Below are 14,760 nucleotides of genomic sequence, written 5' to 3' on the forward strand. Positions count from 1 at the left end.
TTATGGTTGTCCCTGCGCCTTGAATCGCTCACTGTAGCTTTACGGGCAGGGGCCGGAACTTAGTTTCATTGAATACTAATCAAACTTTAGTTGAAAGAATCTACGTGTTTCGAATTCGGGGGAAAATGAAAAGGAAAAAGAAGAGGGAAACAAAACGAAACAAAAATAATTTTTTATTTAAAAAAAAATGTAGCAATCTATGTTTTATAAAAAAAAATTATTATTACATTGTGTATTTTCAAACTATTTTTTATAAGAACATTGTACTTTGAAAATTTTACTCATTATAGCATTGAGTAACCTTTTGACACTCTCAAGCATCGGATTATTGCTCAATTCCCAGTTAAGGGTATCGTGTATTTACTTTCTTCCACTCCCAACGGTCTTGTTTCTCGAGCACACAAGGCCTCCGATTGCCACTATGGCAAGCGGCAATCATGCACATTTCATCATGATCCCCTGAGCTAATTCAAGAAATGCACTTCTTATTTTACTCCAAAGATATGTGTTCCAAACACCAATCACCATCCAAGATAATCACATACCGTTTCTTGTCAATAAGCATCTCTCCTAGCTCGCTGAACTTCATCGTTCCCAAATCGCCAGGAACCGTTTCACGCTTTGCCCAGAACAACTTCTTGATCAACGATCTTAGCAACTCATCAACACCGTTAGCTTGAGACACAGATACCCATGTCCGACAATCAAAGTATCTTTGAATCGCCTGATAGTTATAGATTTTGGTAACAATAATCTCCAAGTAACGATGCACCATCCCCCATTTTCGCACCTAGAGGCGTCTCAGACAACAGTTATCCAACAAGAAATGAACAAAGAAGTATAAAAGAAGCTGGATGGCAAACAGGGGTCTGTTTGTTAGCAGCTTAATGAGCTTAATGTGACTCGCAGCTTATTCGGGTCAGCTATATATATAATTGTTTGATAGTGACTTAATGATATAGAAAGTGATTTATCCAGTAAACTTTTGGGGAGGAGCTTTATGCAGAAAGACGAGTTTTTATTTCAAAACTGTCTTTCCCAATTAAAAAATATGCTCCTTCCGTCTATAAAAAAAACTCTTCCAAACAAAAACTTTCTCAGTCTATACATATCGATCAATCCACACATACAACTTTATCCATACATGACTTAACGAAAAACCAACCAAACGGTGGTCAAAGGTAGACTTTATGAAGACTTTGTCAGTATGTTTTCTATTGCCCAACTTAAAAGTTCAAAACATTAATCTAATGGGACCAGGGAAGACTCATTCTAATTGAGCAAAATACTTGTAATCCAATCGGCTGATGATGATAGAATCAAGTTCTCATCAAATCCAGCACTCGCAACTCGAGTTGCAAGAACATAATCTAGCCAAAAAGATGAACTCGATAACTCAGAACAGTTTTACTCATAACTGAGTTAACTCTATTCACTTCAAAGTTGACTCGGGTTTCTCTTTACTACCTACCGTTGACTTTCTTTGATATCAAACAGAATATATACATTCCAAGAACGACAGAACTTTCTGCACCGAAATGAAACAAGACTACTTGGGTTAATGAACTCGCACTTTCTTTGCAGGCACTCCATTGGTAGAACTAGCCATACCACCATCAAGATTGAGTTTTTCCTTCCCTCCCTTTTCTTCGTTAGAAAACCCAGTAATATCAGAGCTTTTTGAAGGAAATCCACTGTATTGAGCAATGTTTGTAGCAACAGCATATGTAGAAATCGTCTTCCCGGAAGCTGAAATGAGTTTTCTGTCAACCACAGACGACTGCCCACAATATTGATCTTGATTCGCCATGTCTCTAAGCTGCTGAATCACAATATTCTTATCTTGGCTGATACCATCTGTCGATGCCTGCATTAAAACACCAAATAAATCGTTTTATGAACAAGAAATTTTGACAGATTTCCCTTGGAAAAACTTGGGACATGAGACGAATAATTTCAGGGGTTAAGCAGAATAATATGCGAGGTGTTTACCTCAAAATCAACTGGAAAATCAATGCTGATGAAACGGCAACCACAGCCTTCACTGAAGTTAACCCATAGAACCATATGAAGTGGTCTTGATTTAAGCGTCTCCCTGCAGTTGTAAATAGCAAAAGAACACTTGGATGACACAAAAACATCTACAAGAATACATGATTCACAGCCCACAGGTTCCAAATTCCAATAATTCTTTGCATACAGAAAATTTGAGGTCAAAACTATGATAGTGATATTGCTTGATGAGTTGATATAAGATGCAATTCAATCGTTTCGGAATATTCTGCAATGAAGATCTTTTTACAAGCAAAGAAGCAAATGTGAATCTTTAGGGTGCATATGGTACACTGCACAGGACGGAACAAAACAGGGATGACAGTTCCATGTTTGGCAGGAACAAAGTGGAACAGACATGTTCCACCCCCGTCCCATGGAACAAGGTGGAACAAGATGGAACAAACCTACATTTTACCAATATAACCTCAAAAAAATCTAATTCTCTTTTAAAACATCAAATACGCCTCCTTCTTTACATTGTATTCATTCTTTAAATTTTATTTATTGTATTTTATGCTCTTTAAATTTCCACTTTACTGTCCTCAACATATTAATTTTATACCGTTTTTATATTTTGATTAATTTATATACTTTATTAAATATTGGTGACAAAAAAAAATAATACAAAAAATGTATAACATAAAAATTGGAAACTACATAAACTTTGTATTTTGGTGTCACTTTAATCGTCTTGACGAAAACTTTATAATGATAGATTTTGTTATATAAAATATTTATTTTATTATACTTTAATAAATTACATAAATACAATCGCTCGTTTTTGGTGGGGAGGAATAGCACGGGGAGAGAGACCGAGCTCCCGTTGGACCCTTGGCCCACTAATTAATCAAAATATATAAACAGCCCATTAGTTTAAATTGGTCATTTTATCTGTTTGCCGTGTCTAGTTCTCTCTTACCAAACGCTAAATAGTTGTTATGTCTTGTCCTATCCTATCATGTCGGAATACCAAATGCACCTGACTGAACAAGAAACATATTGACCATATGTTGGATTCTCAAGATTAGCTCTCGAGGTTCTCTTATATGCATTTTGGTAAGAGCGCCTGACTTCTTGTTCAATATTATTCGTTGGTGAAATATAATTACTTAAAAGATATCATATATAGCATATTGTTTGTGGTAGCATATCCTCGAAGAATCAGAAATGCCAAAAGGGGGACCCCAATTCATTGTTTTATTTTTAATCTTATTTGCACTTGATTTTGACTTAAAAACTTGCAATCATCAGTTCACCATATTGCATACTGTTAGTCATTCACATTTACTTCTTATACCTTCCTGATGAAGCTAGGATCGAAGGATGTTCTAGAATCAAGAGAAGAATATGTGATGTTATAGATGCTCAAGATTAAATAATATTGTGTCTAACATTTTGATGATATGCCTCATGCTTATCTTTACACCTCACTACCTTCCTACATCTCCTTTTGCAGATGAGACATATTTTTGACATTTGTAAACCTGAAGAACAGTTTCCTGACATGGATCTGCATTGAAGGTTATGTATGTATGTGTATTATATATAAGGAGGTACAAACGAGAACGGGTCAACATTAAGAAAACAAGATCGCCTATATCACATGTGATTTTACACTAAATCACATGTGAAATAGGGGGACATTGCCGGTGACCTAGGTCGTGGGCTAAGTCGCCCACACACCCTTGCATTGACAGTGTTTTGTAATCGCAATATGATTTCAATGTAAAATCACATGTGATATAGGCATTCTCATGTTTTCCTATTTTTGACCCTATTCTCGTTTGAACCAAACCATGTATATGTATACAAGTGAAGTTCAAGAAGAAAGACCAAAAGAAATGAAAAACGAGGAACACCCTAATAACCGTTCATTTGTGCAGTATGCACAAGTAATTGAAGATGTTTCCTGGTTTCTATGCACATGTGCATAATTACTTACATATGTGCATACCGTACAGAAGAATGCTTACTAGAGTGTTCCTCGGTTTTTCATGTTTGCGGTTTTCCCCTAAAACTGACCCATGTGCATGTATATATATATATATATATATACATGCACATAGGTGAAAAGGTACATGTGGGGTTCTCGTATGCGGCTTAGAGCAAGCATTTTCAGGCATTTCATAATGAATAGCTATAGAAGTCAAAATAAAGCAAACATCATATTAGTTCTAATTTCCTAGGGCTCCTCTTTATGCTGAATTTGTCACGGATATATACTTTGATGTTTCTAATAAACATTAACTGGGTGTAAATGAATTGCAGCTGAATGGCTGGAGTCAAGAAACAGCTATTAAGCTACACGAAAATAATTACCTCTTCAGCAAAAACGGTTGCTGTTGTAGCACAGCAGTTTTCAGCTCTGGCCTCTCTGGAAACGTAACCTGCATAACACATCCAATGATTCACCGAAAAAACAAGGGTTTTTTTCACTAGAAAACCACCAAAAAATGTGTGGTTGTGAATCATCCATTACATTGCAGACTAAATAGCATCAAACAACTTGATAAATGACGTAAAACAAGGTTAAAGAAAGCAAAATGAGGATGGACATAAACATAAAAGCTATGATTAGCATACAAAAGCATATTATATACCTCGATTGATTCAATAAATGGCAGCAGAGCTTTTTCTCCATGCACACTAGTAACTCTAAGAGACCATTTTGCATATTTTGTCTCTGCAATATAAGTTTAGAGAGGTGGCAAAAAACTGTCATCATGTGCATGAGTGAACCAATCTAACGACAAGTCCCTCCAACGCTAGAAACAAGATACAAAGCAGATCAGGGGACTTAGTGACAGAAATGGGCATGAAAGTAAGATATTATTGGCTGGCTTTTGTCGATTAAATTACAGCATAACAAGAGATGATACTTGTTTGGTTAATCTATGAAACAATAATGTGGCCACATAAGCACCCAAGTGAGCCTCCATGATTAGACCAAAAGTAACTCTAAATCAAACCACACGTACCCGGTATATCTCACTCGAAAGTAGGGTTTATGGAGGGTAGGATGTAGGCGGACCTTTCCTCTACCCCTAAGAGTAGAGAGATGATAAAAAAAAAATAAGGGGCTGTTTGGTTGGTTTTCCATTAAGTCCTATATGGATAAAGTTGTCTGTGTGGATTCATCTATCTGTACATATTGAGAATAAAGCTCCCCCTTAAAAGCTTGTTGGATAGGCCAGTTTCTATATCATTAAGCCGATACCAAACAGTCATGTATAGTTGACCAAATAAGCTGTGAATCCCATTAAGCTCATTAAGCTGTTAACAAACAGACCATAACTCTTATATGATTTAAATAAACCAGATGCAGCTCTTCTGCTTGTCATTTCTGAGTTTTTGCTATATGTCTCCTCTCCCCTCTTTTAATGTCTACATTCTATTTTAGTTTGTCCCACTAAGTGTCCACTTTCAAAAGTGTTTATTTTCCAATTCTGCCCTAAATTATGATATTTACTCCCTCTATTATTAAGGGTAAAATTGTCATTTAGTTGATTAAAAAGAGTAATAGTTACACATTTCTAAAACCTCTGTGCCTTCTTCATTGTGGACATCTATTTTGAGACGGGGGAGCATTCAGGTTTTCCTCTATTTTTAGTATGTTGTTTATGTTTTCATAGAATATAGCATTACAGTAGATTATAATCAACAAGCACTTTAGCCGATTCTTTTTAGATAAAATCAAATAACTAGAGTCATCTTTTTCGATATACTTTTCAATTGTGAGTTTATACTATTAGTTTTCAATTTCATGGCACCCAACTTTCACGAAATGCGCTAACAATCTTTTGATTTCGAGGGAACATTCAATGTCACAGCCAAATAAAGAATCAGCCAAATGGATTCAGCAGTTAAATATTATTAAAGAAAAACCAAGAAAACTAAATATTTTTCCATGATGGTCAACGAAACAAAAACCATAGGTACCTGAGACACATCGGAATTGATTAAAGATTATCTGGAAGAGATCCACTCGAACATATGGAGGAATCTGCACTTTAAGATGATTCAATACCCCAGCCATTACCTGCTAGGCCGAAGGCAAAAGCCAAACTCATTATAAAAAGATCGAAGAAAACAATTCGCATTTAATTCATACCATCATCAGGATCCAAGACTAATTAGTATATTTCTGATCATCTCAGCATTCACACAAAAAAGGGAAATTGACTGAAATAGCCAATCCCAACAACCAAATTCACTTTTTAGCCACTTTTCAGAGCCTCTTTTCAAAATAGCCAGCCTTATGCTTTATGCATTTGCGTAAAGCCTATTTCTGGAGGAACAAATATCCTTGCGCATAGACGTAAGGATTCTTACGCACAAATCTGAATCTTTGCGCGAAAAATCTTTTTTCTTCTTTTAATCTGAAAATTGAGTTTAGGCAAATGAGCAAGACATTTCATAAACTCTAGCTAAAATGGGAATTTAATTGAAAAAGTGGCTAAAAAGTGAAGTTGGTTGGGAGATTGGCTATTTTAGTCAATTTCCCAAAAGAAAAATCTAGATTCAATAAAACAAATGATCCACTTTTATCTGTTCTTGATTTCTACCTTACACAATCCAGCCCATATATTTGACACCAAAGCTTATGCAAAAAATAGCATACATGGTGAAAAGTATATATGCATGTGAATGGAAAACATGCTACTCCCTCCATCCCAAAATAATAGTCCATGTTTCTATTTTAGTTTGCCCCAAATTCAGTGTCCACTTTCAAAAGTAAATGTCTACTTTCCGATTCTACCCCTTAATTATGAGACGGAGAAATTTCATTACTCCCTCAACTAATAAGGGTAAGATTATCATTTAATTAAAAAGTGTAATAATTACGCATTTATAAAATTGTGCCTCTTTCATTGTGAACATTTATTTTGGGACTGAGGGAGTAATAAGTTGAGTGCAAATAAATGTCTATACCTTGTCAACAAAACCATGGATAACCAGACTTGCTTTGTTATCTTTCGAAGTTTGCTGTGAAGGTTCAATATCATTAATACCCACAAGTTAATCGCCAATAATAATATGAAAAAGATAACATATTTGACTTCCAGTGAGGTTAAACTAGGAGAAATGTGTACTTGAAACCAAACCAAACAAACCCGTAAATACCACATGGAGTAGGGTCAGGAGAGGGAAGGATGTACACAGACCTTACCTCTACCCCAAGGAGTAAAGACATTGTTTACATTGAAAGCCCCCTGCTTGTAAAAAGAATTTTAGAAAGAAAAAACTGAAGAATTCTCATTTCCGAAATAATGACAAAGGTTTGAGAGAGAAGTAGGAAATGACGTATAAAAATGAACGAAAACAAGTTTGTAAAATTCAAGATCATCTTTCCAAAGCACCACAAGCAAAGAGAAGGTTGTGGCGGTCAATGTTTGCCTAAATTATTATTTCTTCCTCCGTTAATGAAAATTACAAGAATTTCCATTTTGAGATATTCCTAATTTTACATGCTAAAATTAACCTATTTTCCCCGATATCCTCACAATTTTTCCCACAAGACTTGACTTAACTTGAAAACCGAGAGCCCTAGCAAAATAATTTTCCCCTAATTTGCCAAGAGGGACGAGAAGGCTAATTTATACATTTGACTAAATACTCATCCTTTTGATGAGAATGTCAATACTCTTACTATCTTCAAACCCGCTTATTGGCATGTTTGAATCAGTTGGTAGATATCGGCCTAAGCGAGATACGGTTAACTTCTTTGTCCAACGCATGAAATTAATATGTGCAGAATCTCCAAATGCGACGGAGAAAGTACAACTTCTCTCTTATTATATAATCACAATTCAGGCCAAAAGAGTTTGCATCTACCGCAAGATAGACAAATTCAAATCCTCAAAGCTTACATGCAAGAAAAGACACTAAAAGGGGCCATTTACCGAATGCTTACCGGCAAGAGTCATCGCCCTTATCTACCTTATCAGGTAACATTATCGGCCATTAAAATGGATTGTTGGTGTACGTCTTTTACCAGCTAAGCGCTACCGGGTAAGAGTCTTCTCCCTCACTTACCGGATAAGATTCTTGGTCCATGCTATGCCTCTTACCGGGTAAAATTCTCACATGCTCACTCGATAAGGTAAGTGACATCCGGTAAGTGTTTAGTAAACGCCCCCTTAAGGCTATGTTTCGCAAACTAGCTGATAAGCTAGTTATGGTGGGTAAAAGCTAGTTATAAGTTACATGACAATGTAAAATGACACGTTGAAAATTAAATCGAAAAAATTTAAGGGGCATAATTGGAAAAAGTGAAAAAGAAAACCATAAAGCTTATTGAAACGCTACTTGAAGTAAGTTTTAGAGAAGCTAGCTTATAAGCAAACTAAAAAGGGCTTTTTCAATAATCTAGCTTATGGTTGCCAAACAGAGCATGAGAGCATCTCCAACGGATTCTCCAAAATGAAGAATCAAAATTCAAAATCTCCAAAAAAAAATTATATTCAACTCCAACGGCTTCTTCGTTTGGAGATTACAACATCAATTATATTATTAAAATATTCCATACATTTGCTAAAATATTCTCTCTTTCCTAAACATTTGATTTCAAGTTTTCTTATTGGTAGGAATATAATAAAAAATTTCTCTCATGGTAATCATTTTTGGGGAGTTCCCCAAATTTGAAGCATTTCGCACACACTCTCTCTCCTACGTCCTTCATTGTGGAGAATCGAGCACAAAACTTTCTTAAAATCCCAAAAATCTCCATTTTCTCCATGTTAAAGGATTTGTTGGAGATGCTCTATGAAGATAAAATGGCTTACCTGAAGGTTGACAATTATCATCTTTCCTCCATTGCGGACGGACTTCAAAGGAAGGTTGCATGCAGGGGTTATCTGCAAACTGCAATTAAATAGGATATCAATATATAAAGAAATAAAAGACCAAAACCCTTCTGAGATAGGTACGTTATTCAATTCATTTCTTTGCGTCCATTTGAACTTTTCAATGCAACAAATCACGGGGAAAAATTTTGCTACAATTTCCTAAAAAAGGGACACGGACAGGCATAACAATTACCTAGTCCCCAAACATAACACAATATCCGCTATTCGACAATGTTTTTCTGCTGCATCCATCTCTGTAGGAGGAAGTTCATCCTATAAAGAACAATGGATGAAGTAAAAGTAAAGTGCATACACAAAATTATGAAATTTACGGCATCGTTAAGAATAATAAAGAAAGGGGGTGTGTGGGTTCCCTTTATTTGTGATATGTCACAAAAAATACATAGCAGCTCATTAGGTGATGCATGGTCGGACCTATGATGGGCCCAACGGGGTCCCATGCCTTAGCTCCACCGATTTTCTCAAGTAGAATCTTTTGGGGTTTCTAGGTGCACACAGCACACGCTAAACTTTGAGGGGTGCTCAGGGATATTAGAAAATACAAGGACATCAACCAAAAAACCGAAAAAGAAGTCTCGAAATCAACAAAAAGAACCAAAAAAGTCTCTCGAACCAAAAAACCGAAAAAGTCCCTCGAAATCAACCAAAAAATAAAAAAATTCCCTCAAAATCAACCAAAAAACTTAAAAAATCCCTCAAAACAGTGGAATCCGACTAAAAACAACATCGGCGACTTTGTGGGCCTTTGATTCACCTTAAAGCTGCACCCACTCAACAAAAATCTTGGATCCGCCCTTGAGGTGATGAAAAAAATATCAAGGTGTATTTTGTACTCCTCCATCCCAAAATAAGTATCTATATTCTATTTAAGTTTGTCCCAGAACAATTGTCCACTTTCAGAAATAGATAGTTATAATTTACTAAATTTCCAATTCTACCCTTTGATGCATGAATATTTATGAGTTGATGAGATGAAGAAATTCATTAACAGTGTGCATTTTACTAAGGGTGAAATTGTCATTCAGTTAATTAAAAGTGTAATAATTATACATTTCTAATATTATACTTCTTTTATCGTGGACATTTATCTTGGGACGGAAGGAGTATATGATAAGTACCTCCCAGTCGAGAACAGAATCCCGGAGTTTTGCCCCACATTTTGCATCACAACAACGTCTTGATGTCTCCTTCAAACCTATTGTCTCCACCTCGAAGTCTCGCAAGTACCTACATAAAGAATAAGTCCTTAAGAATACTTTAAAAAATGGTCTAAGAGAAATGTGTGTTCTACACGAGTAATAAACAGAGGATTAACCAAGCATTTACTCCCTCCATACCAAAATAAAACGACCACAATGAAAAAGGTGCACAATTATATAAATGTGTAATTATTACACTTTTTAATTAACTAAATGACAATTGTACCCTTAATAATAGAGAGAGTAATGCCAAATAAAAAACCACAATGAAAAAGGCACACGATTTTATAAATGCATGATTAGTACACCTTTTTTAATTAACTAAATGACAATTGTAACCGGGAGGCCGGGAGTAATGAATTTCTCCATCTGATAATTAAGGGTAAAATTGGAAAGTCAGCACTTACTTTTAAAGGTGGGCACTTATTTTGGGACGAACAGGGTAAAAAGCAGATGCGCACCTATTCATGCACGAGCAAGGTCCCATGCAACTGCTCAACTGATTTTTGCAAGTAAAAAAAATTGGCTATTAAAGGTGCGCCTACTAAACTTTGAGCGGTGCTCTGGGATACTAGAAAATACAAGAAACATCAACCAAAAAACCGAAAAACTCCTCGAGATCAACCAAAAAACTTAAAAGATCTCTTGAAACAGTGGAATTCGGCTAAAAACACATCGGACAACTTTGCGGGCCTTTGATCCAATTTCAAAGCGTACCCACACGAAAAATTCTGGGTTCACCAATGGTATAAAGTACTAAAAATAAATAAGTAGATAAAAACTCTTACTCTGTCCCACATGAAGGGCAAACCTCCCTAAATGAATTTCCATGCAATTCCGAAAGCTTGTTCCTTGGGATTCCAGAACGGAGATGAAGGCTATCCACATTCTACAGAATTAAAAATTAAAATAAAAACTCAAATTTTCAATCACAGTCGCACTGCCCAAACAAACATAACCTGATTTATAAAATAAAATAAAACAAAAAAATGCAACGAAGTTTGTCTTAATTCTTATTTATTGTCCCGAACAATTTTTTTCTCAATCAACGTAACAAAGTGTCAAATTTACTTTTCTGTATCCATTTTGACCAATAACATGCTAATATTGTAACATTTGATTAATTGTATATCAAGTTTATCATCCACTTCGGCATAAACATATCGTAAATGGGTATACCCGCGTCATCAAATATTACAAGATCAACACGTTACCGGTCAAATTGAGTACAAAATAGAAAATTTTGGAACTTTTTTACAACGATTGAGGAAAAAAAATCTTCGTTACACTAATTAGGAACTAAACCAAACTTTGTTGCATTTTGATTCATTTCGCCTTAAAATAAAATAACCACAAAATTTAACCTGGCTGATAATGAACTTCAAAATACCAGCTCGTTCCAATGCAACCAAAGCCATATGAGTAATACCTGGTGCTGCACGATGAAATGGCAAAGATGCTTCCGGCACACCTTTACCCTCCCGCTGCAATCCAAAAAATAAAATAAACCGTCGATATTATAACAAAGAAAACCAGTTTTTTGGGAGAAGGGGGGTTTAATTTGTCTTCTATTGTTTTCATTCTCCTCTCTCTCTCTCTCTCTCTCTCTCTCTCTTTGGCATTCGAATACATTTCTTTGATAATTATAGCATTTATGAGCATATGGAGGTACAATTTTGCACCTGAAGAGTCCAAACTCCTTTTGGACCTCGGAAATCAGGTATCCCACAAGAAGTTGATATCCCTGCACCCGTAAATGCCACTAGATGCTTACTCTGCAGCCACAATTTCATGAAATATAATCAAACACTTATATTCGTCCTTCTCTATGCACTTTTGAAGTAAATATGACGAATCAAAAACAGCAGATTTGAACTTGACCATTTTAATCATCTTTGCAAGTTGTTTAATCTGCAAACAGAAAGAAAAATTTGTAATATTAGTAGGACTACAAAAGCTTGAAGTATTTACAAGTTTTATAAGAACCCATTTTACGTTTTTTTTTTTGCCACGTCATTGTCAACTCACCAAATTAAGAACCTCCATGAAACCCGATAATAGAGTGACTTACAAGAATCTATTTTTGTGGGTCCCATGTACGTTTTTCACCATTATTTTTATTATATCTTTTCAAATCAATTAAAAAAAGTAATAAAATAACATTTCACACAAAATTCAAGGTAAGAACCAAGGTTCTTGCAAAAATACGAGTGACTTATAAGAACTCTCCTTGCACAATTCTTTCAACCCCCCTCCCTCCTACCTCACTCTCACCCATCTCGTATCCCGGCCTGTCGGCGTAAACGGATTAGGGATTTCATGGGTAGAAACTCCAAATGTAAAATGTAGAGTGAAAAAATAAATGCTCTACTCAATACTTAACAAAAAGAATGCAAACTCTTAGGTCCCTTTTGGTTTGCAGGATGGATGGGTGAATTGAGTTCCATTCCAATCCCTTGTTTGGTTTGAAGGATTTCCTGAATCTGAAATCCCAGGATTTCATTAAAATCCCATAAACATAGGATTTTGAAATCCTAAGGGAAGGGTTGGTATTTCATGGGATTTCATAGGATTTGTATATAATAATGTTTTAAAATATGTAAAAAAAAAAATTTTGTTTTGTAATAATCAATTAATAAAAAGTAATATAATTATTTTTATAAATTATTTATAGAAAATGGAATTCAATTCCATTTCAAATCCTACAAACCAAAGATTCCAAATCCAAATCCTTCCAATTCCATATCATTCCATGAAATTCAAATCCCTCAAAATCAATTCATCAAACCAAACAGACCCTTACAGACATGCTTATAGCGGTTTTGAAGTTTTAAAGTTGTAAAGATAGTTAAATAATAATCTATCATTCACAACAACTCCCCTCCCTAACTTTACATATCTAATTGTGAAACTATTTGAACCAACGAAAGTAATCGAAAAAAGTTGGTACATATACCAAAAACAAAAAGCTTAATGCAGAATCTTGTATTCTTTTTGAAGTTATATAATAAATATATACAGCAAAACTCGCACCCTCCTCACCTTTCATGCAACCCGGATACCGCTAGGCCAATAACTCTTTCATGAATCTTGTAATATTAAGAGAGACACAAACCAGGATTCACAAAAGATGATAAGAAAAAGAACTCAATGACTCCATCAATACAAATTTAAATTCCTTTTTATTTCATAGTCCAAAAACTGTTCTTTAATTTTGTTAATGAGACCATTTGATTGCAACAAGATCAGAACGTTAAACCTAGCTAACAAAAATCTGCATCAAATTTAGGAGTGTAATCAAACCTAATTAAACGCAAAAAAATGAAATCAATAACTACAATCATCATTTATGTCGACAAATAGTCATTATAACGAAAACTCCACCTCAACAAACACACCAAAATCCATCAATAACGTAATCACTTGATGACGAAAATGAAGAAGTGCATTCAAAATTAGGGTTCAAATAAGAACAATAGCAGTTCAATCGAAACAAATCTAGAAAGAATTAGGGATAATTACAATTAGGGAAATAAAAACGACATACTTTTTGTTGCAAGACATCTGGAGAATCGAAAATCTCGGACATTCCGACAGCCCCAACATCTTCTTTATAGGAGAGCTTCTCAGCGTATCCCAGTGACATTTTCTTCAAATTCTACTCCTTCGATTCTTGAAAGAGAAGCCCAGGAGGTTTTCAATGAACTAATTTGCGAGCTTCAATTAGCATTCGATCGGTATTAAAGTTGGTTATTGAAATTGGGGTTTATTTTAGCTCTCGACTTCCATACAATATGAGAACTTAAACCGCAATATCTATATCTATATAATATTACAAGATATTAGATAAAAAAAAATTATGTATAAAGTTATATTGATGTATATTGATTAAAATTTAAGATTATAAGTAAATTATGTATAAGTATAACTTATTAAAGCTTTATGTTTGAATTCGTGTAACTAACTGCAGATAAACAAAATCAGATAAAAGATAAATATCACATTTTAAAATATAAAATATAATTAAGATAATTATCGAGTTTTAACAAAATAATTAATTATTATCTTTATAAGAAAATTATATTATTAAACCAAATATAAACTATTTCGTTATTGACTTTATATTAAATTTGAATTAAAAAACAAAAAATGAGTAATTTTAAATAGTTAATTTGATACTAATATCGATATAATTTTGTCAAATTTTTATGATATCTTCAAATTTATATTTTATTCAAAAATAAAAACATCATCGTTTTTTCAAAATCACATAAGACAATGTTATAACATCGATTTAAGATTAAAAAAAATGAAATGAAATATTAAAATCAAGATGTATCTCGCTGCATTGCACGAGTACCCTTCTAGTTTTATTTAATTTTTATAATTTATTGTGATTTTAAATTATAAATCGGATGATTTATAAATTTAAAAATTAAAAGGTTATTTTTAGCAAATTAGGTGATGAGCTAGTTGATGATAAGAGTATAAAAATGATCAAAAAGGGCATCTTGAAAAATTAATTAATTATAATATTTTTAAAATATAATTGAAACAAAACTCTAATAATATAATATATTAACTAATACAAACAAGATGGTAAAAAAATAAAAGGAAATATAATATATTGATTAAAA

At 34.2% G+C, this 14,760-nt stretch overlaps 1 protein-coding gene across 1 annotated transcript; it reads right to left on the minus strand.

Moving 5' to 3' along the window:
• Window positions 1-1,251: 1,251 nt before the first annotated feature.
• LOC112500297 (NAD-dependent protein deacetylase SRT1-like) lies at window positions 1,252-13,878 on the minus strand. Its single transcript, XM_025103747.1, has 14 exons — window positions 13,671-13,878; window positions 12,005-12,034; window positions 11,806-11,898; window positions 11,488-11,607; window positions 10,912-11,012; window positions 10,043-10,151; window positions 9,097-9,176; window positions 8,841-8,919; window positions 6,988-7,041; window positions 5,995-6,094; window positions 4,656-4,738; window positions 4,375-4,442; window positions 1,993-2,095; window positions 1,252-1,867 (listed from the first exon to the last, which is right to left on the minus strand). The coding sequence occupies exons 1-14, from the start codon at window positions 13,767-13,769 to the stop codon at window positions 1,559-1,561; spliced, it is 1,428 nt and encodes a 475-aa protein (XP_024959515.1). The 5' UTR covers window positions 13,770-13,878; the 3' UTR covers window positions 1,252-1,558.
• Window positions 13,879-14,760: the final 882 nt, after the last annotated feature.

This window comes from Cynara cardunculus (genome assembly GCF_001531365.2).
Source record: "Cynara cardunculus var. scolymus isolate 2C chromosome LG 17, CcrdV1, whole genome shotgun sequence".
Taxonomy (NCBI): domain Eukaryota; kingdom Viridiplantae; phylum Streptophyta; class Magnoliopsida; order Asterales; family Asteraceae; genus Cynara; species Cynara cardunculus.